The following is a 25,768-nucleotide window of genomic DNA, read 5'->3' as shown; positions in this document are numbered from 1 at the left end:
TCGGCGCGCCGACCGTTTTCGTGCATTTGCGCGTCAACGTGTTTGCATACGCTGCATTGTATTTTACGACAAACTACTCACTAAAAACCTCGTTTGTAGTAAAATAAAGTGCTTCGTACGCAAAAATTCGTGTTTTTATGCGCAAAGGCACGAAATCGGTCAGCTCGGTCGGATGTCGGTCGGCTGGGTCGGTGGTCGGTCGGCGGTCGGCGATTTTCGACCGACCGAAATGGAAGCCTTAGATAATAGGCCTGAAGTTGAGTTCTACAGAGAACGTGTCTTAACACCATTTTAGATTAAAATTATATATTTTCAGCTCCTGTCGGCTCTTTCCTCGGATCTCATCTCCATCGTCAAGTTATTGCCGCTTTGATTTATATTTTGGAAGCTGCCTCTCTAGTTGGATTCTTGCTCACTAAACCAACATGGTTCCTAATAATCATGTCAGGTAATTTGGGGTTTTAGTGAACAGTAGAACACAAAATTATATTTAGTGATCATCATCGCTTGCGGTTTTGTATTCTTCCAAGTTATGGCCAAATTGGGAGAGATTCTGATGAAGTACGTGGACTTGAATCGAGCAGACGAAATCTCAAATGGAGAGGATAGTGAAGATAAAGTTGTGCTTCATATGGAGGCTCAAGATGTAAAGTTTACATGAAATTGATTTTTGTTATTTGAATTGTATGTATTATTGACGAATAAATTTTGAAATAAAAAAATAGTCTCAAAACATTAAAAATAGCCTTTACACTTTGAATCAATTTATTTAGCTTATTGTAAAACATCTCAAAAAGTATTCAACTGATAAAACGTTTATAATAATATTAAAAATATTTTATTAGTTAATCACTTTATTAAAGTCAACTTTGACCAACTTTTTCTAGGTTCCTGTAAAACATATCAATAAACTGTTAACAGCAAAAATGTTAACTTTGATATCAGTAACAATTCATTAGTTGACGATTTTTCGATATCTTAAACAGGAATCGGGATATTTATGCTCAAAAGGACTATCTTTTATAGAGAGTTTCACAGAATTTCAAAAGTCAAAATTCAATTTTTTTAACGTGATGAAAAATTTATTTGTTTAAAAAAATCCGCGTTCCGAATTTTTTAAAATTTAAATTCTCCACCAAAATATCGACGTGAAAACTTACGACCCTCTATGGCCCATTGATCTCAGGTATAATAGAATACTATAAAGGAAGAGGGAAGCAAATGGAAGAATCAGTTCTCACCTTCTCTGGGCTCCAGAGGAGGTGTGGGAGCCCAGGTTCTGAAGCCCAGGTTCTGGAGCCCGGGTCATGGAGCCAGGAGCATTCAATGGAGGAGGAACTGGATCAAAAGCAAGATGCTGGTGGAAAATCTAGAAACAATCCTGATGTTCAAGATAATTTTTTTCAATTCCTGAAACTGAAATCAACAATTCATGCAGTGGGATGATCTACGAGAAACAAGATCATTTGGAGTGGTTCCTGATGGTTCAGACTGAAAATTAGAATAAACTAATAGTAAGAGATTGATCTGGCACCTTGGAGGCAGGAAACAGGAGCATGGATCCGCAGGAGTAGCTGGAGCTGGCCAAAACATCAGCCAAGAGGAACTAGTGCGTGATGTTCAAGATAATTTTATCAATTCCTGGAGCTGAAATTAGACAATTTATGAATTCGGAGCGTTCCTGATTTGTCAGACTGAAAAATGAACGGATGTGTTTGATCTTATCATCTATTTCTGCAGTAAACATTTTTATAATAAATAATCGTAACATTTTCTTTGTACTTTTTGTGATTATTAAAGGAGCAATCAAAAAATGTTCGACGGATAAATTATACAGTAAAACCGGTGACAAAAAAGCTCACCACACAGTCTAGTTTGAGTTCAATTATCTCAGTTCCTATAAAAGATCAATTTTTACCGGCAAAATGTTCCTCGTAAAATTACGAACATTCCATTTCTTGGCAAATTTTTGGTGTCATTTGAAGGAACAGAAAAAGTTAAATTCAAAGTGCACGTATAGGCTGGGCCTGTATCATAGTATTTACAGTAGTCACTTGCGCATATATTAGGTTGGCAGGAAAGTAACTGTCCATTTTTCTATTAGTAAATAACACAAACACAAGAATAATCCAGAATTAGCAATATGCACCGTCGTGATCCACAACATGTTGGCAATGTTCAGGTAACTTGTGGGTACCATCCCTCCAAAAGCCAGCTAGTGGCAAGTCAAAATATCCCTCCAGTCCATTTTTTCAGGCATCAAGTGTGTTAAAGTCCTTAAGCTCCAGATGACGTCGTATACTTTTGAATAACCAATGATCTGATAGAGCTGAATCAGGGCTTTAACGGGGGTAAAGGAGAACCGTCCAGCCAAAGCGGCTCAGGTACGGCGTGACTTTCCGTGAACATGAGGTTTTTTCATTTTTTACCTGCAGTCAAGTCAGACCTGAGCAGCTTCAGCGGGACCGTTCTCCCTCACCTACTTATAGTCCCGACTGAGCTCTATCAGATTATTGGATATTCGGAGAGATACAACCTTATCTAGAGAATACGAAATTTGCACCATTTATGTTAAAAACAGGAAAAATGAATACTTTGATTCGCGGCTAGCTGGCTTTTGAAGGTATTGTATCCACAAGTTATTAATTATTAATCCTGCTTTTGTATTATTCACAAACAAAACAAGGGACAGTTACTTTCCTGCCAACCTAATAGAAATAAGATGAAGATTATTGAATGTGTGTGAGCTCTGTATTATTCGTCTGGACCTCTATTCAAGTTTTAGAAGACAACATTCTCAGAGTTTTTTCAGAGTTTCAGAACTCCCAAACTTCCGAATTCCCAAATTTTTGAGTTTTTGAATTTCAGACGTTTTTGCGCTTCTGAATTTTCAAACTTCTGGATTTCTAATTTCCCGAATTACAAAAATCTTGAAATTCAGAAATTTTTAACTTGTTAAATACTGAAATTCTGAATTTCTGAAATTCTGAAATTCTAAACTTCTAAGATTCTCAGATTCTGAAATTCTAAATTTCTGAGATTTTTAATTTCGAAGATGCTAAAATTTTTAAATTCCGAGATTCTGAGATGCTAAGATTAGAGATTCTAAACTTTCGAAATTCCAATATTGCAGTCCGAATATTCGAACATTAACTTTCTTTTACCATTTATCAAAAGCAAAAAAAACTGAAACGGAAACCTCGAAAATAAATAAATCACTTCCTTGTTTGTATCTCTTTATTCTTGATAATTGACCTTCCCCAAAACTATCAGTATTTTTTACAACTGACCAATCTCCTCTAAAAACCGTTCTTTCCTATCATCTACTCCCTTTTTCTTCAAACCGAAGAAACCTGCGTCTCTTCAATTCCTACTATCTCTCACCACGATCAGAAGACACTAAATGAATTACACTCTTCTTCTGGAACCTTTTTAAGGCAGAGAAGAAAACATTACACTGTAAAAGAGAGTACGGGTAATTTGCAATAGTTTGGGTTTGGGAAGAAAAAAGAAGATACTAAACAAAAAATTCTCGGTATAAAAGGAAGACCAATATCACAGTAAAATCACACATTTCTCATTTCTCGAGAATGACGTCTGCAACATTCCTTTCGGTGATGGCCGGTCTCTCCGGTATCGTTGTGTTTGGAGCACTCATCTCGGTGTTCCAAATCTACACTGATATCAACTCATTTGTTGAGGAGAGCCACAAGGAGCTCGGAGAGTTCAGAGTGAGTTTTGAGTAATTTAATTTGATTGGAGATATCCAACGTTCAGGGTTTTGCCAACGACGCCTGGAACTCGATGATCAACCACGACGACTCTGCCCGTGTCGCCCGTTCCGTCTTCCACCGTCGCCAGAAGAAACAATCCCACTGCAACTGCGGACAACAGGCCACCAACTGCCCAGCCGGACCACCAGGACCACCAGGAGCACCAGGAGAGCAAGGACACGATGGACAACCAGGAGGTGCCGGAAAGCCAGGACAACCAGGAGTCGCTGGACCAGCCCATAAGCAAAACCAAGAGTGCATCAAGTGCCCAGCAGGAGCCCCAGGACCAGCCGGACCAGCCGGAGCCCCAGGACCAAAGGGACCAGACGGAAATCCAGGAGCACCAGCTCACGGAGGAGGTCAAGGGCCACCAGGACCACAAGGACCAGCTGGAGCTCCAGGAGCACCAGGACAAGCCGGAGCGCCAGGAAACCCAGGACAAGCCGGAAAGTCTGGACAGCGTGGACGTGGACTTCCAGGACCAGCTGGAGCCCCAGGGCCACAAGGAGCTCCAGGAGCACCAGGACAGCCAGGAAGTGGAAATGCTCCAGGACCAGCTGGACCACCAGGACCAGCCGGACCAGACGGACAACCAGGGCATCCAGGACAAGATGGACAGCCAGGAGCACCAGGAAACGATGGGCAACCAGGAGGAGATGCTGCCTATTGTCCATGCCCAACTCGTTCTTCCGTCCTCCGTCACCGTAATGTCTCTCGTCACCGTGCTGTTGCTGCCAAGAAGAGAGTCGTTGCCAAGAAGCGTGTCGCCAGAAAGCGCGTCGCTGCTGTCAGACGTCATGTTCAAGCTTAAGAACCTCTCTTTGCATTCACCTTTTCTAGAACATTTCAAATACTATTTTTTCCAACAAAGATCATTCTCAGGTGTTATTGTTTTATTTCAAGGTGTTGATCATCAAGTTTTGGTTGATTCAAGAATTGGTTCAATTAGTTCTCAATTATACATAAGTTTTTTTACAGTTTCGACAGAAAGATATCATATTTGGATTTTTTAGTTGCGAATTTGGAGCCCTGGAAAACTATTCCAGAATCTTTGGATTTATGTGAAAATTCCACAGATCACTAAACAAAAATAGAGCTTCATTTTTGACAAGTTTTTTCCATCTTGATGGGATAGCTCTGAAATGAGAACAGCGGTGCCACTTTGAAACCGTCTGACTCGCTTGGTTGGATTTTAACAAAAAAGTTGTCAATTACAGAAATGAAGCCCTATTTTTGTGTAGTATACTCTGAAATTTTTGATTACATCAAAAAATTGCGGACAATTTATCAGGACTTTGAAACATTCCCACTAAAAAGATTTCAAAAATTGTTCATTTTGGTCGGGTACTGTAGTAATACTATCCAAACAGGTAACATCGAGTGAAAAACGTTGACATCTCGGACCTGGAAATTTCTAAAAGGCTCTTGGAGACTTTTTTTTTAAATTAGCTCATCTGCTCTATTTTTTCGTCTTTCTTATTTTTGTTATTTTGCCCAATTATCTTTTAAAACGTTAATGCTTCTCGAGAAAGCATCTAGATACTGGGACCACTTTCTTGAAAAAAGAGAAAGAGAAATATAGGAGACCAAAAAAAAAGAAGAGGATTTTCTTTGAATAAAAAGTTTTTTTCTGGAAGTTGGAACCACCAAATCGGATTTTCAATCCTCTTTTTAATTGCCTCGATACTTTAGGTATGGACAGATTTATCATTTGGGACCAGATACTTCAAAATTAGGCACTAATGATGAGACCAATTTAAAAACAAATACAAAGTTGGCACCGTTATCGGAACATCGACAATAATTTTTAAGAACCTTTTTTTTTTAAAGTTCGAAATTTTAATGGAAACGGTCACAAAACTTGAAAAAATCGGTAAATATCAACTCAGGCATAATTTTTCCACTTGACCCCCCCCCCCCCCTTTTCGCTTGGGCCCCCTTTTCTCATGGCCCCCCCCCCCTTTTCTCATGGGCCCCCCTTCACAGGTAAAATGCGACTCAATAAAACATTTGATTCGCAAACGGATCCGTTTGGTCATGATTTGCAATCGGATCGGATACGGAGCTCGCGAACGGACAGGATACGGATCAATCCGAATAATGTACTGCTATTTACTAAAAACGGTTCGCGCACGGTCCGTATGCGGTTCCTATTTCAACCGCGCGCGAACGCGGAGCGTCCGTAACGGATTGTTCGCGAACCACCTGTGTTGTCATAAAGAGCCAAATTGTGAGCTTCCAGAACTTCGAAAATCTGTCCCAGTTTTTGAATCTCTGTCTAGTACTACTTCTCTCCAAAATCCCTTCAACTAATTGGTGCCAGCAGGTCAACACCATTTGTCAGCTGGTTTTTTCCCTCTTCCTCTTATTCCTGATGCCACGGACACAATTGTTTTGTTGTCTGGTCTTGAAAGAAGAAGAAGATCAGTCGTAACAAAAAGATTATGCTGAAAACGAAAAGAGAGAGAGAGAGAGAGTATTTCCGGCCGGAAAATTTCAACATGAAATCGGTTTCGAAATTTTTGTGGCGTATGACTCAATGAGTCAGATGGCATCTGGAATAGTGTTGAAAACTTGGAATTCGGAAGTTCTTGTGAATCTTTGGGTCCCAAAAAAGCGATTTGAAGTTTGGCAATGATCTTGTAGATTATGGATAATATTTTTTTTATTATACAGCACCAGACCAAAAAATCGTATCTTCAATTTTGAAAACAGGAAACTTTGAAGTCCTGAAAAAAGTCCAGAAACTTTCAATTTGCCTGAAGGTTTCAGAATATACTTTAAAGGATAGAGCTTCATTTTCGTAGTTGACAACATTTTTGTGAAAATCCAACCAAGCGAGATATGAGGTTTTAAAATGGCACAACTTTCGTGGAAGTGCTATTTTTACTAAATATCATCAGTATGGAGTTTGACTGAGCTCAATAGTCTCGGTCCACCTAAGATATATAAAAAGTTGGTCAACTGGTAAAATTCTTATCTTAATATCACGAACATTTTATCAATAGACACTTTTTCGATACCTAGCGAAGGGAATGAGATAACTCAGCTTAAATTTGACAGTGTGGAGACATTTTTATTACGGTTTGTATACATCACTGAAAATAGGTACTTACAGAAAAAAACTGAAAAATGAGATTTGGCCCCACCCCCCACTGGACCAAAAAGTTTTTGCAGTTCCATTTTTTGTGGACCCCTAACAGTAGATACCTGCAACCACCCCCACATTCATTCACTAATTCTTTCGGGGGCATTCGATGGCACTCTTCTCACTCAACTATTACACACACAGACACATATCTTCCCCCAACAATATCCACATACATCTTCCTTCTTCTTTTTTCTTTTTCTTCTTCTTCTTATTCTCACTTCATGAGATCATCAGAAGAGAAAAGAGAAAAGAAACACTGATCTGATCACGGATTATTATATGGGGTGATTATCATTTTCAGATATTTTTCTATAAATAGGAGGAAGCGGAACTCAAAATCTAGAAAACTCGGTCTTGAAAGGGAACATGAAAATTGTTAAACCAGATTTTTTCTCTGAAAAGTTAGCATACATAAACGTTCATTTTTACCTCAATTATTTTATGAGAGATACGGAAAATGTGTCAACTGATAAAATATTAGTGACATTATCATACACAATTTATCAGTTGAAAATGTTTTCATATCTTTTGAAGGAGCCAATATAATTAACATGAGCTCAAAGTTGACGGTTATTGTGGGCTTCTATGTATTAGTGCAAATACGGTAACTCGGAATCTTTCAGATCTGTGAATTCATAAGACAAAAGTTTCAGACTTTTCGGAACATTTTCAAAACTTGCCGAAATCTACAGTATGCCTTGATATTTTCAACGTCAAAAAATAAGAAAATCCAGGCGCCTGAAAGTATTACGCTATATGACATCGATACGAAGGTTTCGCAAATTTCTGAAAAAAAAAACTAAACATTGAGAAAAATTAAAGCGTTGGGATTATTGGAGGGGTGCTTTTTTTCAGATGTTTTATTGTCGGCAATTTTCAGAATGTCAAGAAGAGAAACACTATAATGTCCTCGATTCATTAACTTTGTTGCAATTTATCCCTGTTCTTGTGACAGATATCAAAAAGTGGTCAACTGATAAAATGTTTATCATAACACCAAAAAAGTTTCGTCAGTTTATCTCTTTTTGGTAACTTTCGCAAGAACCTAGATAAGTCGACTTAAAATTTAATCTGTCTATTGGAGTGTATACGGTGTCTATATTTTTGTGTTTTTTTTCACAACTGCTTGCTGAATAAACTAGAAAAAACTTTTTTCAGGATTTTCAGTGTTTTCCATTTTCGAAAAAAATTTCAGATAGTACGTGCAACTTGAGCTCGATTATCTAGGTTCCCATGAGAGATATTTAATACTAGTCAACTAGTAAAATGTTTATCATAAATATTTTGTCAGTTTATCACTTTTTGATACCTCTTATAGGAACCGAGATAATTGAGCTTAACGTGCACAGTGTGGGCTTCTTTTGGAGCAAATTTATTTAAAAGTTTGGAATGTTTTATCACTGTACTACGTGTTTCAAATCAATGCTTTTCTTCCAGCTCCAAATATCTGACCTCTATCTCTCATGTCGCGTTCATATCATCATCAAAATATTCGTATCGGTTTCTTCCGCAAGTCCTTCGCACCTGGACACTTCGAAGGACATGTTTTTTGGACGCAAAGAAGAGTGGTGTGGATCCCTTTATCTTTTTTTCGATGGACTCACTCACACACATCTCCAAGCATCGTTTTCTCCCGAACCAAACCAATATCTTGCTCTCTTTTTCTCTTCCTTTCCACCCCGAGCCCCATATCCAAATGTTTAAAACCTTCTGTCCTCGTGCTGATTCTCTCTGCCTGATCTCTTCATCTTGAACGCACTCTCGCACAGATCGTATTCCGCCAACTCGTTGGCAAAACACAATGGCATCTCGCAGAAACGCAGCGTCGAGTGGGAGGGTTTCGGGATCCCAGCGCGGCAAGAGCGGGAGCCTAGGATTACACTGAGGTGCGCCTCGTTTTCCATCTCATCTCTCTCGCTCCCCAACGGGCACTACCTTCCGAAGAAGTTGGAGCAGCAAGTATAAGAGAGACTATGGAAGATCAAGAGAGCACCAGAGATATGGGATGAGGCGCGGGATTGTGTGTGGGGATGACTCTCTCTGAGCTCTCTCATCTCTCTATCTCTCCCCTCCCGAAGCTCCCGAAGGCACCCCGAGAGAGAAACGGCACAATCAGTCAGTCTCGAAGCAGCCAGCCAGCCAGCAGCACACACAGGGGCACCATCTTGAATACTCGTTTATTTTGAATCATGTCATTGTACCGTTCGCCATCCGCTGCTCTTCTGAAGAGCCCGTCGCAAGCCGCGTTCGGCGCTCCATTTGGTAGCATGTCTGTTGCCGATCTTGGATCACTCACCAGACTTGAGGTAGGTACTATCTTCCTTTTTCTGATGATTTATTTCTTTCATTCTTAGATTTGACTTTGAGGGTTTTTAATTTCTGATTTTCCTATATTTTGATAATCTAGATCCTAGATCCAATCCTATGGATCCCCAGATTCGAAAAAATTTCTTGATTGAATCCCAAAAAGTAAGAGATCCCAAATACTCAAACCTCACTAACCAATATTTCATCTTTTTCTATATCTATATTCTCAAGTACTAAGACACTTTTTTCCTGTCTCTCTATCTCCCTGAGGAGGTTAGCCGATCCAAAATCTAACTAGTTCTAACTAGCTCAAATAGACGTGTGTAACTGATAACTTTTGTTTGATTTTTTGTAGTTTTTTTTTTCGCGGGATTCACAGAAATTGTAGTTTGAGACTCTCATTTTTAGAATTCTCAGTGGTTTTTTTTCGATCTACTGTAGTTTTGAGTGACCCACATTTTCAGTTTCAGAATTCGAGGTTACTGTAGTTTTCAAACCTGGCCCCAAAAAAATCTCCCTCGCTTCTAAAAAACCAACGTAGGCCTAAAAAATCAATAATTGACACCTTAGAGTATCTAAATATCAAAATAAAAGACCCCTCACACCGAAACATCTCATTCCTTTACCATTCGCTCATCTTGCTCATTTTCTTTTCCCGAGATCCGCGCTCTGCGTCTCTTTGTCTTACACACTATTCTCTCTGGCACCCACGCGTATATAGCGGGAAAAATAAAAGTGTGTAATGTGAGAGGAGAAGAAAAGAGAAAAGAAACCGATTGGCAATTGAGATTCTGTATTGAGGGGTTTTTATGAATAGGACGCTATAATGAGGTAATCAGAGGAATATGGTATTGATCGGAACAGATCCTAATTTTGGGAATTTTGAAAGTTTTTTCTTTAGGGACCATCGAACTTCCTGACCCTGAAAAAAAATCTAGGATTATAAAATACACCATTCTAATATTCCAATTTTCAGGACAAGATCCGTCTTCTCCAAGAGGATTTGGAATCTGAGCGTGAGCTCCGCAACAGAGTAAGTGACCAGAACCCTCCACATATGGCTACCGTACCCTTTCCAGATCGAACGCGAGCGTGCTGACCTTTCCGTCCAGCTTATTGCTTTGACTGACAGACTCGAGGATGCCGAGGGAACCACCGACAGTCAAGTAAGCCATGTCAACGAATCGATTCCTCTAAAACCCTGATTTTCAGATCGAATCGAACCGCAAGCGCGAGGGAGAGCTTCTCAAACTGCGCAAGTTGCTCGAAGAGTCGCAATTGGAGTCCGAGGATGCCATGAACGTTCTCCGCAAGAAGCACCAGGACGCTTGCCTCGACTACCAAGACCAAATCGAGCAGCTCCAGAAAAAGAACGCCAAGTGAGTAGTTGCCCTTCAATAGTAGTTCTTTCATCTTCGCTGAATTCGCATCAGCGGAGGAGTTGGCACATCTTTTTCTCCTCTGTGTTGAGGCGGCTCCCTCAGCGAAAAAGCTGTGTAAAATAACAAACGTTTCTTCTTCTTCTTCCTCTCCATCATCCTCCTCCTACTTTCTGTTTGCTTCGTCTTCCAGGAAGAGATAGAAGCCTTTCTCTAGCTTGCTCTCTCTGATCTCTACACTCTCTCGGATATCGATGAGTGATCAGGATAGAGGAAGAGATAGGGACCCGTATGATGAAGAAGAGGAAGAACCCTATCCGTTCCCGTGAAACATACGACGCGGTGGTGGTGGTAAAAAATAATGAGATTAAGTTTTTGAAAGAGAGAATGAACATGATGAGAAAAAAACATGGAACTTGTGTTTCGAATATTATTGGGATAGAGATCAAACTTCGGAATAGAGGATTACGGTAGCTAGGATTTGCAAAATATTTGTAAAACAATCACCTTATAGAGCGTCACTCTAGTTGAATTTGTGGGTTGGGTTACCAGCTGAACTACGCGGTCGTGAAGCTGACTGCCTATCATTGAACCACTCTATACTTGAACTTTGAGCTCAATTATCTCGCTTCACTTAAGAGAAGTTTCCTACTAATAAAGTGTTTATCATAATATAACTAATGTTTCATCAGTATACAATGTTTTGAAATCTCTTATAGAATTTGAGATAGCTGAGCTCAAAGTGTAGGCACAGATTGAGCTACATGGTTGCACACTACCGACCGAAGGCTTTCAGTTCAATTATCTCGGTTCTCATAAGAGACATCAAACATTTGTCAACGGATAAAATTCTTATCATTTTTAAAAACGAAATTCTCGAAAAAAGCATATTTTTAGTAACCCAAACGAATTTCGTGTTCTTTCTTAAATCCAGGGAATCCAATTAGTTCCAAATTTCGATTTTTTTTAGAAATCTGATGTTCCATTCATTCAAAACTTTCAAAAGTTCGAATTTCTCTTACAGCAGCTTTAATGTCTACGATATTTCTTTTTTTCCAAAGTTCTGACACCATACTTTTTAAAAATTAGGCTTTCTAAAAATTTAGGCTAAAGTTATTTTTTTTCGATCCCTGAAAACTTTCACATCCACTTTTTGAACCATTCGGAATCTCTGAGCAATCGAAAGTTAGTATTTTGTGTCTGAACCTAATTTTTGACGTAAATTCTAAGATGTTTTTGTTTCTTTTTAAAAAAACCTGCTCAATTATTTCCACCTGATTTTTTTACACACTTCGTTGTCTGACATCACTTGTTGACACATCGACGAAAGTGTGTTCGTTAGTGTCTCTCTCCCACGCAATTTCATAGATCTCAACCGAGTTTTTGAGCTTAATTTACCTCGATTCCTTGAAAGATTTCAAAACATTTTAACGGTAATTTCCTTTCCTATTATCACAAACATTTTATTAGTTGACACATTTTTGATATCTCTCACAGGAACCAAGATAATTCTTTTGAAGAAAATATCACTTCTAGATCTAAAAACCATTTGCCGATCTTCAAAGTTCGAACTCTATAGTCACATCTTCCAGAATCGACCGCGAACGCCAACGTGTCCAGCACGAGGTCATCGAGTTGACCGCCACCATCGACCAACTCCAAAAGGATAAGCATACCGCCGAGAAGGCCGCCGAACGTTTCGAGGCTCAAGCCAACGAGCTCGCCAACAAGGTTGAGGACTTGGGCAAGCATGTCAACGATCTCGCCCAACAACGTCAACGCCTTCAGGCCGAGAACAATGATCTCCTCAAGGTAAACGTTTTGAACCTAAAGATCCTTCCATCTTATTTATAAAATATCATGTGCTATGGTGCCTTCTTATCTTTTTTTTCGAAACTTCCTATTCTTTTTTATTGAAAAAAAAGTAGTTCCCTCTACTCTCAGAGTGTGTGTGCAAATAGAGTACTCGAGATAAATGGGGCGCTTTTTTCTTGCCCCAAAGAAAACTCTTCACCAGTGTGGCGTTCAGTTATTGAATGAAAATAGGAGGGGTATTGAAAAACTAGCAGAAAAATAATTTTCAGGAGGTCCACGACCAGAAGGTCCAACTCGACAACCTTCAACACGTCAAGTACACCCTCGCCCAACAGCTTGAGGAGGCTAGACGCCGTCTTGAGGATGCCGAGCGCGTAAGTTCTTGAACTTTTTGTTTGGAACATTAGAATCAACAAAAACCATTCCAGGAGCGTTCCCAACTCCAATCGCAACTCCACCAAGTTCAACTCGAGCTCGACTCGGTCCGCACCGCTCTCGATGAGGAGTCGGTTGCTCGCTCCGACGCCGAGCACAAGCTCAACTTGGCCAACACTGAAATCACCCAGTGGAAGAGCAAGTTCGATGCCGAGGTCGCTCTTCACCACGAAGAAGTTGAGGATCTCCGCAAGAAGATGCTCCAGAAGCAAGCCGAGTATGAGGAGCAAATCGAGATCATGCTCCAGAAGATCTCTCAACTCGAGAAGGCCAAGTCTCGCCTCCAATCTGAGGTCGAGGTTCTCATCGTTGACCTTGAGAAGGCCCAAAATACCATCGCCATCTTGGAGCGTGCCAAGGAGCAACTCGAAAGACAAGTCGGAGAGCTCAAGGTCCGTATCGATGAGCTCAACGTTGAATTGGAGGCTGCTCAACGCGAGCTCCGTGCCGCCAACGCCGAGCTCCAGAAGATGAAGCACTTGTACGAGAAGGCTGTCGAGCAGAAGGAGGCCCTTGCTCGCGAGAACAAAAAGCTCCACGACGAACTCCACGAAGCCAAGGAGGCCCTCGCCGACGCCAACCGCAAGCTCCACGAGCTCGACCTCGAGAACGCCCGTCTCGCCGGAGAGATCCGTGAGCTCCAGACCGCTCTCAAGGAGGCTGATGCTCAACGCCGTGACGCTGAGAACCGCGCTCAACGCGCTCTTGCTGAGCTCCAGGCTCTCCGCATCGAGATGGAACGCCGTCTCCAAGAGAAGGAAGAAGAGATGGAGGCCCTCCGCAAGAACCTCCAATTCGAGATCGACAGACTCATTGCCGCTTTGGCTGATGCCGAGGCCCGCATGAAGGCCGAGATCTCGAGACTGAAGAAGAAGTACCAGGCTGAGATAGCCGAGCTTGAGATGACCGTTGACAACCTCAACAGGTAATTGATATTCGAAGGAAGTTGTACCTTTTTGTCATTTTTAGAGCCAACATCGAAGCCCAGAAGACCATCAAGAAGCAATCGGAGCAACTCAAGGTTCTCCAAGCTGCTTTGGAGGATACTCAACGTCAGTTGCAACAAGTTCTTGACCAATACGCCCTTGCCCAACGCAAGGTAAGATCCCAAAACCCGTTCAAATTCACCGAACGATTTTTAGGTCGCCGCTCTCTCCGCCGAACTCGAGGAGGCCAAGACCGCCCTCGACAACGCCATCCGTGCCCGCAAGCAAGCCGAGATCGACCTCGAGGAGGCCAACGGAAGAATCTCCGACCTCACCGCCATCAACAACAACCTCACCTCCATCAAGAACAAGCTCGAGACTGAGCTCTCCACCGCTCAAGCCGATTTGGACGAAGTCACCAAGGAACTCCACGCTGCTGATGAGCGCGCGAACCGCGCTCTCGCTGACGCCGCCCGTGCCGTTGAGCAACTCCACGAGGAGCAAGAGCACTCGATGAAGATCGACGCATTGAGAAAGTCGCTCGAGGAGCAAGTCAAGCAACTCCAAGTTCAAATCCAAGAAGCCGAGGCTGCCGCTCTTCTCGGAGGAAAGAGAGTCATCGCCAAGTTGGAGACCAGAATCCGTGATCTTGAGACCGCTCTGGATGAGGAGACCAGAAGACACAAGGAGACCCAGAACGCTTTGAGAAAGAAGGACCGCCGCATCAAGGAAGTCCAACAGCTCGTCGACGAGGAGCACAAGAACTTCGTCATGGCTCAAGACACCGCCGATCGTCTCACCGAGAAGCTCAACATCCAGAAGAGACAACTTGCCGAGGCCGAATCTGTGACGATGCAAAACTTGCAGAGAGTCCGCAGATACCAACACGAGCTTGAGGATGCCGAGGGTCGTGCCGATCAAGCCGAGAGCTCCCTTCACCTCATCCGTGCCAAGCATCGTTCATCTGTTGTCACTGGAAAGTCCTCGTCCAAGGTCAGTGGTTCTGGGGATTAGAAGACTTCAGAATTTTCTAGAATCTTATTTTTTAGAGCTATTTTTAAGCCAGTATCCAGGGTTACCGTTTGCCATTTTTTTTTCATGTCTTTCACATAAAGGGGATATAATTGAGTTCCAATACTAGGTATAGATTGAGCTACACGGTCGCACCCTTCAAACGATGGCTTTGAGCTCAATTATTTCGGTCCCAGGAAAGATATCAAAAATTGGTCAACTGATGAATAATTTGTCATAATATAACTTTATACACATTATTATGGTTAGCACATTTTTTGTGTCTTCTGAAGGAACCGAGATAATTGAGCTCAAAATGCAAGTATAGGGTAGCTGAGCTGATAGCGTGACACTCGTATTGACTGTTTCGGAAGCCTAAGATCTTCTAAAAGCTAGATATTAAAAATTGAGATATCTGGAATCAAATTCTCGAATTGTAGAAAACCCAACTCAACATTTCAAAATTTCGAAACTCCAAAACATTTGAAAAAAAAACCAAAAAATGTCAAATTCGTATTAGTTGTTGACATATACTTGAAAAACTGACATTTATCACCATGACACAATAATTATTCCCCCCTAACGTCATCTGTTTTTTTCCTTCGAAAATATCTTCTATTTCAGATTTTCGTCACGGAAGACGATTATTAAACAATCCATTCATTTTCTTAAAGAAGCCGTCGCCCCAAATTCTCATAAATTCGCTATTATAAGATGTGTATAATTGTTTTATTGTCTTCTTCCATTTTATTTTTTCTCTCTTTTTTTCTTTCTCAAATTTTTTAAATGAAAACCTTCGATTTTTCTTTCTTGCGCCGCTACTTTTTCATTAAAAAAACTCGTCTTGTCTTCTCTCTTTCTCTCTCTTTCCACCCCCGAAAAAAGAAATTCAAAAATCTTCTCGACTTTTTATCTTTTTGTTCCCCCCTGTCCCCGTCCCTGTTCCATCCGTGCTTCTGACTGACTGTCCCTCCTTCCCCCAACATTTTCTTTTTAAACGAACAATTAGGTCAATTTCGAGCGACCCGCCCACTTTTTTTCGCCCGCCCCAAAATTTTCGTCCCAAAAATATTTCCATCCCATTCTTTATGTGTTTCTCGACTTCCAATCAATCCCCCCGAGTCGCCCCGCCCTCCCCTGGTTGCAATAAGAAATATCGCCGTCAAATAAAAATTTTCTAAAAAATCCGATCCTCCTACAGTAATCCGAAACATTTCTTGACGAGATTTCTAACATTCGCAGACGAGATGATGCATCCGCAACCGGGGTCTTTTTTTTGGGGAGAATAGAGTGAGAGAGAGAGCCGATTACGGTAGATCCATTAAAAATGAGCAATGCGCGCCTTATCATATCCTTATATTTTCTCTTCCCGCTTAGATGATAATTTTCCTGTTTCTTATGCCACACTTTCTTTCTTTTCTCCCTCTCTTTCTCTCCAGTTTTTATGGAAATTTTTAATGAATCAATTTGAAAAAAAAACTATTTTGAAAGAAAAAACATTTAACCAATTTTAGTGTAAAAAATATGATTTAAACATTTTGTTAGTTTAGATTTTTAAGGTTAAGTTTTTAGTTTTTTAGATATGCTCCTTTAAAGTTAGGGTCTTAAAATGTTTCAAAAAATATGTATTTTCATAATAAAATCCTAAATCCCCGAAAAAAAATAGGATTTGAATTCCCGCGCTGTGAGAAACCTAGGCCACGGCATCATAGCGCCTTTCTGACATGGAAATTTTTCCGGATTTTTTCGGTTTTCATGTCCGGCAGGTAAAAAACTTAAAAAATCACTGTCGGCCACTTGAAAAAACGGTTATCAGGCTCCGTGGCCAAGGTTTCTCACAGCGCGGGAATTCAAATCCTCGTCCCTCCTAGCAACTTTTTTTTGAAATTTTTTCGCTTTTAACGGCATTTTTCGGGGATTTCGGATTTTTTTCGAATTTTTTTTTCGAATTTTTTTCGCTATAATATTGGACAACTTTTTGAACATTTTAATGCAATAAAAATTTTTGGTCGGAGTCCTCCTTTAACGCTTAGAGAAAGAGAGAAGAGAAGGAAGACGTACATTTTGGAGGTGCATATCTCAGAAGTTAGAATATCTAGACAATTTCTGTTAATTACAGAAATGTAAAACATATAATTTCAGACATTTTGTAAGTTTAGATTTTTTAGGTTGTTTTGTAGTTTTTTAGATATGCACCTTTAAATTTAGGAAAAACTACAAAATTGTGGGAAATCTCAATGAGTTGATAACTTGTAAATTGTAAATATCTCAAAACTACGACGTTATGATGAATTGAATGTTTACCAGCATTTTATCAGTTTACAATTTTCGGAACCTTTTATAGGAACCGAGATAATTCAACTCAAAGTGCAATTATAGGAAGTTTTGAATTATTAATCTAGAACTTCGCTTCTGAAAATTCTCGCTTTCTGTAATTCTAAAGTCTTTCAGAAACCCTCCCGATTGTATTATAAATTTCTCGCAACTCCATTTGATTCAGTAATACATATAAAAATAGAATACTTGTTTACCACATTATGAACACATTTAATTAGAATTCCTTCCTACCAACCTACGTTTAGATTTATTTTTTCCGTTCTCTATAGTGTCCCATTTCCTGATGTTGGTCGTTGTCACAAAAATCAAAACGTAAATTAAAAAATATCTAATATACAGTCGAGCCTATTTAATATATTTAATATACAGTCGAGTTACTTCGAGCCAAATTATCTTGTTTTCTGTGGAAGATAATAACGGACAAAATATTTATCACGAAATAAAAATTATTTTATCAATTGACCAATTTTTGATAACTCTTACAGGAACTGAGATGATAAAAAGCAAGGTTTTTATTGAGATCCTTTATTGATTGTGAAATCCTTTTATTGAGGTCATGTAATTTTTTTCCAGAAACTTTCCGAATCCCCAGATCATAATTGAATTTTGACAATTTCAATTTTCGTCAAAAAAGAAGAAAATCTCATAAAAATCGTACAGCCCATTTAGTCACATGAAAACGGATCTTCTTTATATTCCATTGCTTTCTTTGTCATTATTTCTTTTTAATGAGGTGAACTTGACATTTTGGAAGAGACAACTCGGCGGGGGTGCTCTTTGTGCTTTTTTCGTGTGTCTTCTGCCTTTTTTATTGAAATATACGGTAGATCAAACTAACAAGGATTCTCGGTTAGTTTGGAGCTAAACCATTTGACCCAAATGTCAGTTTTCAAGAAATATAATTTTCTGACTTTCTAGAGTCCAGTTTTTGCAAGTTTCAAAAGTTTTCTTTTCAGTTTGTGATTCAGGTTTCAAATCAGATTCCAGAGGTTTCTAAATTCCAACCACACAGATATTCTAGATTCTCGGAATCTGCGACTATTTCCTAGAACAACAAACTGAAATATCTTCAGCGTCTCTAACTATAAGATTTTGAAGATATGAGGAATTCTGAAGAATTCTGAGAAAATTCCAGGTTCTGGGTATTTCGTCCAGAAATTTCTGAAAATTAGAAAATCCAAATTACGAGTTTCTCCAATGTGGTGCTTTCAAAAATTCTGCGATTCTGACGGATTCTCAGACGTGGAGGAGTTCTGAGGTTCAATCTAAATTTTTTTATCTTTGGGATTCTCGAAAATTTTTCAAAGAATGATGGGATTCGAGGAACTCTGGATATTCCTTAAAATCTTAGTTTCTGACATCTAAAATTTGTGATTTTTCAACCTTCTCGATTTTGACCTCCTCAATTTTCTCTCCAGACTGGTAGTCCTACAATATCATGTTTCCTTAACACACATCACTTTTGACGCTCATCCCTTTGTTTGTCCGGATGTTCGGATTCTCAAATTTTGCCGTCTCAAAAACGTCATTTCGAGAATTTTTGATTCCTTGGAGATCAATTTCAGCTTGATGAGATTGTCAGATCAAAAAAAAACTTTTTTCACTTCCCGCCAAAACTGAATTATATGTTTTTAATTGCCGAACTTTTTTAGAGATGTGGTTAGTCTTTTTAATTATGATTTTTTTTTCTTATGTATATATTTTCTGAATATTTTTATGCCAAAGTCTGAAGTTAGAAAACAAAAAGTTTTCCTATACTAAAAGTTCAAATTTGTCTTTTTTCTCCTTTTTCCTGTTTTCTTTTATTCAAATAACAAAATTCAACAAAACAAACCTTTTGCTCGTCCCATGTAGGTCACATTTTCTCACGTATTTCCCAAATTTCTCTGTTGTTGCTCATTATGCTGCTCACACACACACAAAACAAGTTTTCAAGATGACATCAAGATCCACCGTTTTCCTGAAGTTTTCCGAATTTGAAGTCTTAAATTTTGAATTCTTCAATTGAATTCTTCAAATTTTGGATATTTAAAATTTTCGGGGGTTTTTTTGCGAATCGACTTTTTTCGAATTTCGGTTTTTTTTTCAAATTTCTAAATTTCTGAACTTTTTGAAATTCGGAGTTTTTCGAATTTCTAAACTTTCGAAAATTAAAAGATTCCTATCAGTTTCCTTTTAAAACTTTTTTTCAAATTTTGAGAGCCATATTTTTCTCAAAAGTCCTAGCCTAGATTTTTCAAAACTTCAGCCACTAGTGTCCCAATCTTTGTATTTTCCTATATCTTTCTATGAGTATCCATCATTGCTCATTGCTTTTTTGATTTCCGATATAACCTCTTTCTCTTTCTCTCTTTCTCATTTTTCCTATTTCCGGGAAAACCCGATAGAGAGAAAAAGTAAAAAATGGAGCATACTTCTGATGAAAAACACATGTGCACTTCTCGATGAGAATAGATTCAATTAATTGAACGAAAAAAGAAAAAAAGGAGAGGGTGAGAAAAAACATAGAAAGACATTCATATAAGTAAGACACGAGAAGCGGCAGAAAATAGACATCTCCCGCTACTTGTTGTTCTTTTTTTTCATTTCAAACCCATTTTTCTAACGGATCGAAAAACGGTCGGTCGATTATCGGAATGAGAGAAAATACGAAACAAATTTATTGAGAGCACCGATGATCACATCAGTTTAGAGCCCTTAGCCCGAGGGCATTTAATTACGGCATTTCTGGCTGTTTCAGAGAGCAAAGATTTCGCTTTTTCATGTTCCCATTGGCCATTTTTATATCCAAAAAAGCAAAAACAAATTTTTCTCAAGTAGAGAAAATCGAATTTTGAATTGAGATCAAAAGTATGCAATTGATTTTTCTCTGGGAATTCAAGTTGGAAAGGGGTTATTATCAGTACCAAAAACCAATTTTTCGAATTGTTGAAAGTTCAGTCAAATTAGAAAAGTACAAGTGAACTAAGCCGCATGTCTCTTATCTAATTTTTAAATAGATTACTTGATAAAAAATAATGATATCTCTGACAGGAACCCAGATAAAATGAGCCGAAGTTATAGACACCCGGATTTTTATGGTATCTCATAGTACTAGGTTCCAAATCATGTTACAAAAAAATTTTTTCTATAATTTGTGAAATTCGGCACACAAAATTGTATTTAAAATCTCTCAAAGGACGGAGATTGGAAGTTTTCGAGGTTACAGTGGTTCAACTTTGTCACCGTAGCTCAGCTGGTAGTAACTCGGCACCTCCAACGGTGGACCCACAAGTTCAACTTATTTGAACCATATTTCGAGAAAATTCACTTTTTCATGTCTTCTTTAAGGCTTGTTTTCAATTAATCTAAAATTCTGAAAGTTTCCTTCTGTGCCTCCGGATATCCGGATGTTTTCAATTCGTTTGTTTTTTGTTGATTGGGAAAATGTAAGAATAAGGAAGCAGTGTGAATAGTGTGATTCTTTTCATGTCTGTCTGTGTATCTGTAAATCCGGATGTTCGCGAGATTTGTTTTTTATGAACTCTCAAACCCCAAATTTTCCAGAAGTAGATTTTTCCAGCTGATTATCTTTCATATTCTGCCTTTTTGTTATTGTAATCATGACCGTTGTTCAAAAATTGCTGACAAAAAAGTTTTCGTTTTTATTCAAAATCTTAAACTGCAACTTTTTTTCATCTCATAACTTTTGTTTTATATGTAGAGATCACCCCAGGGTAGATCAGTCAACCAAACCAACGAAATGTTGGTGCATCACACATTTCAATGAGCAATCCCAACGTCGTCACAAACCTCGAATTTTTCATTTCGAAAAAAATAAGTTTTGAATTTTTCGATTCTGCTATATGAGCAACTGTGCATGAGTAAATAATGACTTGAATGTTTTTGAAGGAAATTTTTTGATTTTTTGATGACGAAATCTGATAAATATATAGAGAAGGGGGGAAAACAGCAAATTATGGTTTTGGTAAGTAATGTGTTTTGGCATAGCTGATTCATTTTGTTCAATTGAGCAGATTTGCTTTGTTTCTAGGAAGAGGCTTTTTCATTAGACATCCCGTAATAAAGCCATCTCTCTGAACTAGTAGTTTGATCTCTAGACGAAATAAATGAGAAATATAAAAAGAAATATGAAAAAGTCATGAATCGAAAACGAACTTTCTAGAAAAAAAAGAGCTGTACTTATGAATTCATGTTAAATATCCCATATATCCGTTTCCCCACCCTACACGTTCTGGATTCTACTTTTTTGACCTCTTGTTTTCCGGGAAAGAAAAACCTGTTTTTTATTGTTTTCAGATTGAGAATGGAGGATTATATTTTTGAATGAGTTGTCTAGGTTCTGGATTATCAGAAGAAGGAATACCTGACATTAAAGATCCCCGTGATCAACGGCATCAAAAATCGAGCAATGAAAAACTTTTTTATGAGTGTCGCATAGCTACCGGAGCTGCCGGCTGCCTACCACGGCATACCATTAATTGCAATTTAAAGTAAAATAAATTTTATAAAAATCGAAAACTAGCAAAAGCTTTCATCAGTTTACAAATTTTTGATATCTTTTCTAGGAGCTGAGATATTCTCGAAGGTTGTTATGGTGCAAAACTGAAAAAGGAAAATACATTTTAGGAATATATGAACCACGGCAACGTTTGGATCCGGAAATAATCCAAAAAAACTTTTGATTCAATGAATTTCAATTTCCTGCCTATTTTTTTGAATCAAACTAACTAGAAACAACCAAAATCAAATAAAAATATTTGATCTCACATGTAATTCAATGAAATATAAGTTTCCTGTGATCTCGTTAGCTTGGAATACGAATTCTTCGTCGATTGCGGAAGAAAAATTAGATTGTATGATCGATTTCGTGTTCGTAGCCTAACTTTGCATTTTCTAGGCCATAAAACCAGTGTTTCTCATTCTTCTCCGAAAAATCCCAAAAAATTCTTCCTTTCCACTTTTGTCATTTCTAGAAAATTGAAATCTTCTAATTGAATTCTAACATTTTTCAATTTTCGAAAGAAGAAAATCTCATAAAAATCGTACAGCCCATTTAGTCACATGAAAAATGGATATTCTTTATATTTCATTTTCTTTTTTTCTCTTCTTTTTCTTTTTAATGAGGTGAATTTGACATTTTGGAAGAGACAACTCGGCGGGGGTGCTCTTTGGGCTTTTTTCGTGTGTCTTCTGCCTTTTTTGGTGAAATTTATGGTAGATCAAACTAACAAGGATTCTGGGTTTTTGGAATTTGGTTTGGAGCCAAATCATTTAGCCCATGTCAGTTTTTAAGAAATATCATTTTGTGATTTTCTAGAGTCTAGTTTTTGAAAGTCTCAACATTTAACTTTTTCAACAGACACCAAAAATTTGTCAAGAAATAAAATGTTGATAATTATACGAGAACCATTTTGCCAGTTGAAACATTTTTGATATCTTTTATAGGAATTGAGATAATTGAACTCAAACTTGACTGTGTGTCACCGGTTTTACGGTAAAATTTATCCGTCCAAAATTTTTTATTCCTCCTTTGAAAATCCCAAAAAATACAAAGAAAATGTTACAATTCTTTATTATAAGAATGTTTACTGCATGAGTAAATAGTAGGATCAAGCACTTCCTCACTTGGGTTCAAGCGAGGGGGTCAGAAAGCGCGCCCCAGTAAATTTTTCAAAAATTCTCAATTCGCTGCCGAACTAGGTTGGCTGAGTATCACAGTTTTAAACGATGAGCGAGAATACGCGCGTTGCAACTCGTTGATTTTTAAGAAATAGATCATGATCTAGTTCAAACCTGCGTTCATTTTAAAATTATGAAATTTCTTCTGGCCTACGAGTTTGCTGGGGCGCTTTTTCTGACCCCCTCGCCTGAACCCAAGTGCTTCCTTTCTTTTCTTATTTTCAGCCTGAACCATCAGGAACGCTCTAAATGCATAAAATGTCTGATCTCAGTTCCAGGAATTGATAAAGTTATCTTGAACATCACGCACTAGTTCCTCCTGGCTGCTATTGGGACCAGCTTTAGCTTTAACTTCTGCGGATCCAGGCTCCTGGTTCCTTCCACCAGGATCTCATATCAATCTCTTAGTTTCTTCTTATTCTCAGTCTGAGCCATTAGGAACCACTCCGAATGATCCTGTTTCTCGTAGATCATCCCACTGCATGAATTGTCTGATTTCAGTTTCAGGCTTCAGGGCCCGGGCTCCAGAACCCGGGCTCCAGGACCCGGGATCTAAGACCCGGGCACCAGGACCTGAGCTCCAGGACAGGGGCACGAGGACCCGGGCTCCAAGACCCGGGCTCCAGGACCCCAGCAACAGGACCCGGACACCAGGTTCCGGTTCCCTCCCTGGGCCCCCTCCTCTGGAGCCCAGAGAAAGGGAGAACTGATTCTTACCTTTGATTCTCTCTTCCTTTATATTATTCTTACTGAGGTCAATGGGCCATCAAGGGTCGTGGGTTTTTATGTCGATATTTTGGTGTAGAGTTTTAAATTTAAAAAATGTTTTTTTTCAAGCGGATTTTTTCCTAAAACTAATACATGTTTCATCAAAAAATTAAAAAATTAATTGAATTTTGATTTTTGAAATTCTGTGAAACTCCCTGAAAAAAAATTGTCCGTTAAGCCTAATTATCTCGTTTCCTGTTTGAGATATTGAAAAATTGTCAACTAATGAATTGTTTCTGATATTGTCGGATTGAAAAAAGTGACACCTGAGAATTTGAAAACTTTCGCGTTTTTTGATCTACGAAAAAGCGCGGCAAAAACGTAACTTATCATGTAGCTTATCATGTATTTTAATGTTTTTTCCCCTTTTTTTTCCACGATTCTTGCAATCTACCTTATTAATAAAACGCTAGAGGCGTCTGTCCGTCCTCGTGTCCGTCTGTGAACTTTTGAAAAATTGAAAAATACATATATATTTACGTGACCCTTTTATTTAGAAAAAGTGAGAAACGAAGCGACGGACGTTTGAAAAAAGTAGATTGAATCGCGCCGAAGGCGCACCAGCTTGCTGGTCGTAAATAAATAAATAAATATTTCAGGCTTTCGGCTCGTTCGAGTCAGTTTCCCATTCAAGTTCAGTTCAGTTTTTTGCTGAAATATAGATTCTAGAGATGCTAGCGATCATTTTCATACCAATAAATCTAAATTTTGTCCAGAAAATCCCACTAAATTCACACAAACTAATTTTTTATTTACAGTATCCGTTTTCGGAGCGATGCCTCGTAAATCGACACGAAGGTTGCCCCCAAAAATTTTCAGGTGTCAGTTTTTTTAATTCGACAATATCAAACTCTTTTCTGCTTTTTTTTCGTATGTCTTCTGCCTTTTTGAAATTGGTAAAGAGGGTATACGGTAGATCAAACTGAACACCATTCCGGATTTTTTGATTCTCAGAATCTGAGACGGTTAGATTTTCCCATTAAGTTCATTTCAGCATCTTGAAATATTTTGAGCGTTTGAAATTATATGGTTCCGAAGAATTCTGAGGATTCTGCGCTTCTGATTTCTCACCCCCGCTTTCTCAACTAAAATCTTCAAAACATTCTCAAAAAATTAGATCCGTCAGAACTAACCTAGTTTTCCCTTTTTGCAAACGCTTGTCTACTAGAATTGTTGTTTTCTCTCCTCTTGAGAATTCCCAAATTTAGTTTCTCACACTTTTTGGAATTATTCACACTCTGGAGTTCCCCTGTTCTTTCTTAGTTTCATAATGGGGTGTTGAAATTTTTAGACTATTGCTCAGCTTCGTTCAAATTCGTATTTTTTGCGAGATTTGATTTCACCACTTTTTGAACTTTAAAATGAGCCTAAACACGACTGGGTTTTGAAATTTTTGATTTTCATGGGTCCCACTACGAAAATGACCGTTTTGAGAACATTTTCAAAACAAATGATTGAAAAGCGAAATTTGGTTTTTTTTTCAAAACCAAAAACCTACGTATCTTTGACCCCTTTTGAGCAAAATGACTAAAAAGAGAGGCGGGGAAGGGTCCTACTAGTAAATGTGCTGCATACCAAATGAATCATTCTCTCATTTCCTCTATATACACTTTTTCGGGTTAACCTAGAAAAAAAAACGTTTTGGATTAGGGAAAAGCAAATACCGGTTTATTTTTTATTCAAACATAACTTCTTTTTTCTTCCGATTGGCTGCTCATTTTACCTTTTGGAATATATTAGATAGGCTCAAAAAATATTATATAGGCTCTAAATTCAATTTTAGTTAACACAATTTTTTTAGCCTTCGCGCGTTCAGAGACTTTGGTTTTTAGAAATCGGGGCTTGAAAAATATATTTCCCGGAACTCGGTTTCTAGAGGTGTTGAACTTATGTGACCATCGCCTGAGCTACGGCAGCATCGCCTGAGCTACGGTAGTAACCGTCTTGCTTTCAATTAATCTAAAATTCTAAAAGTTTCCTCCTGTGGCTCCGGATATCTGGATGTTTTTGATTTATTTTTTTTGTTGATTGGAGAAATGTTAGAATAAAGAACCAATTCTACTTTTTCTGTGAATCTTTTTATGGCTTTCTTCTGTGGAGCTGTAAATCCGGATGTCCTAGCTTAGTTAGCTAGCTTAGTCATTTTAAAGTTCGATTTCAATTGGATGTTTTTGAAACAGAAAA

The 25,768-nt window shown here is 38.6% G+C and overlaps 3 protein-coding genes across 3 annotated transcripts in view; all 3 read left to right on the top strand.

Annotated features, from left to right (window-relative positions):
* The window catches only part of CBG11935, a gene marked incomplete at both ends in the record, with an annotated part of 4,915 nt that extends 4,254 nt beyond the window's left edge, over positions 1–661 (top strand). Inside the window, 2 exons of the mRNA XM_045237110.1 lie at positions 317–448; positions 495–661. Coding sequence (XP_045094706.1) covers positions 317–448; positions 495–661 — 299 coding nt within the window. The remainder of the gene's footprint in view (positions 1–316; positions 449–494) is intronic.
* A 2,929-nt stretch (positions 662–3,590) lies between these two features.
* CBG11934 lies at positions 3,591–4,584 on the top strand (the record flags this gene model as incomplete). The annotated part of the gene is made up of 2 exons (XM_002646194.1): positions 3,591–3,731; positions 3,778–4,584. 2 exons carry the CDS (start codon positions 3,591–3,593, stop codon positions 4,582–4,584), a joined length of 948 nt encoding a protein of 315 aa, XP_002646240.1.
* Positions 4,585–9,113: 4,529 nt separating this feature from the next.
* Positions 9,114–15,448, top strand: Cbr-unc-15 (the record flags this gene model as incomplete). Its single annotated transcript, XM_002646193.1, has 10 exons — positions 9,114–9,230; positions 10,208–10,264; positions 10,311–10,397; positions 10,444–10,610; positions 12,203–12,422; positions 12,695–12,799; positions 12,854–13,785; positions 13,830–13,959; positions 14,003–14,779; positions 15,422–15,448. The coding sequence occupies 10 exons, from the start codon at positions 9,114–9,116 to the stop codon at positions 15,446–15,448; spliced, it is 2,619 nt and encodes an 872-aa protein (XP_002646239.1).
* Between the last annotated feature and the right edge of the window lie 10,320 nt (positions 15,449–25,768).

This window comes from Caenorhabditis briggsae (genome assembly GCF_000004555.2).
Source record: "Caenorhabditis briggsae complete genome, chrI, whole genome shotgun sequence".
NCBI lineage: Eukaryota > Metazoa > Nematoda > Chromadorea > Rhabditida > Rhabditidae > Caenorhabditis > Caenorhabditis briggsae.
The sequence above is the reverse complement of the archived record's forward strand: the minus strand, read 5'-3'. Positions and strand labels throughout refer to the sequence as shown.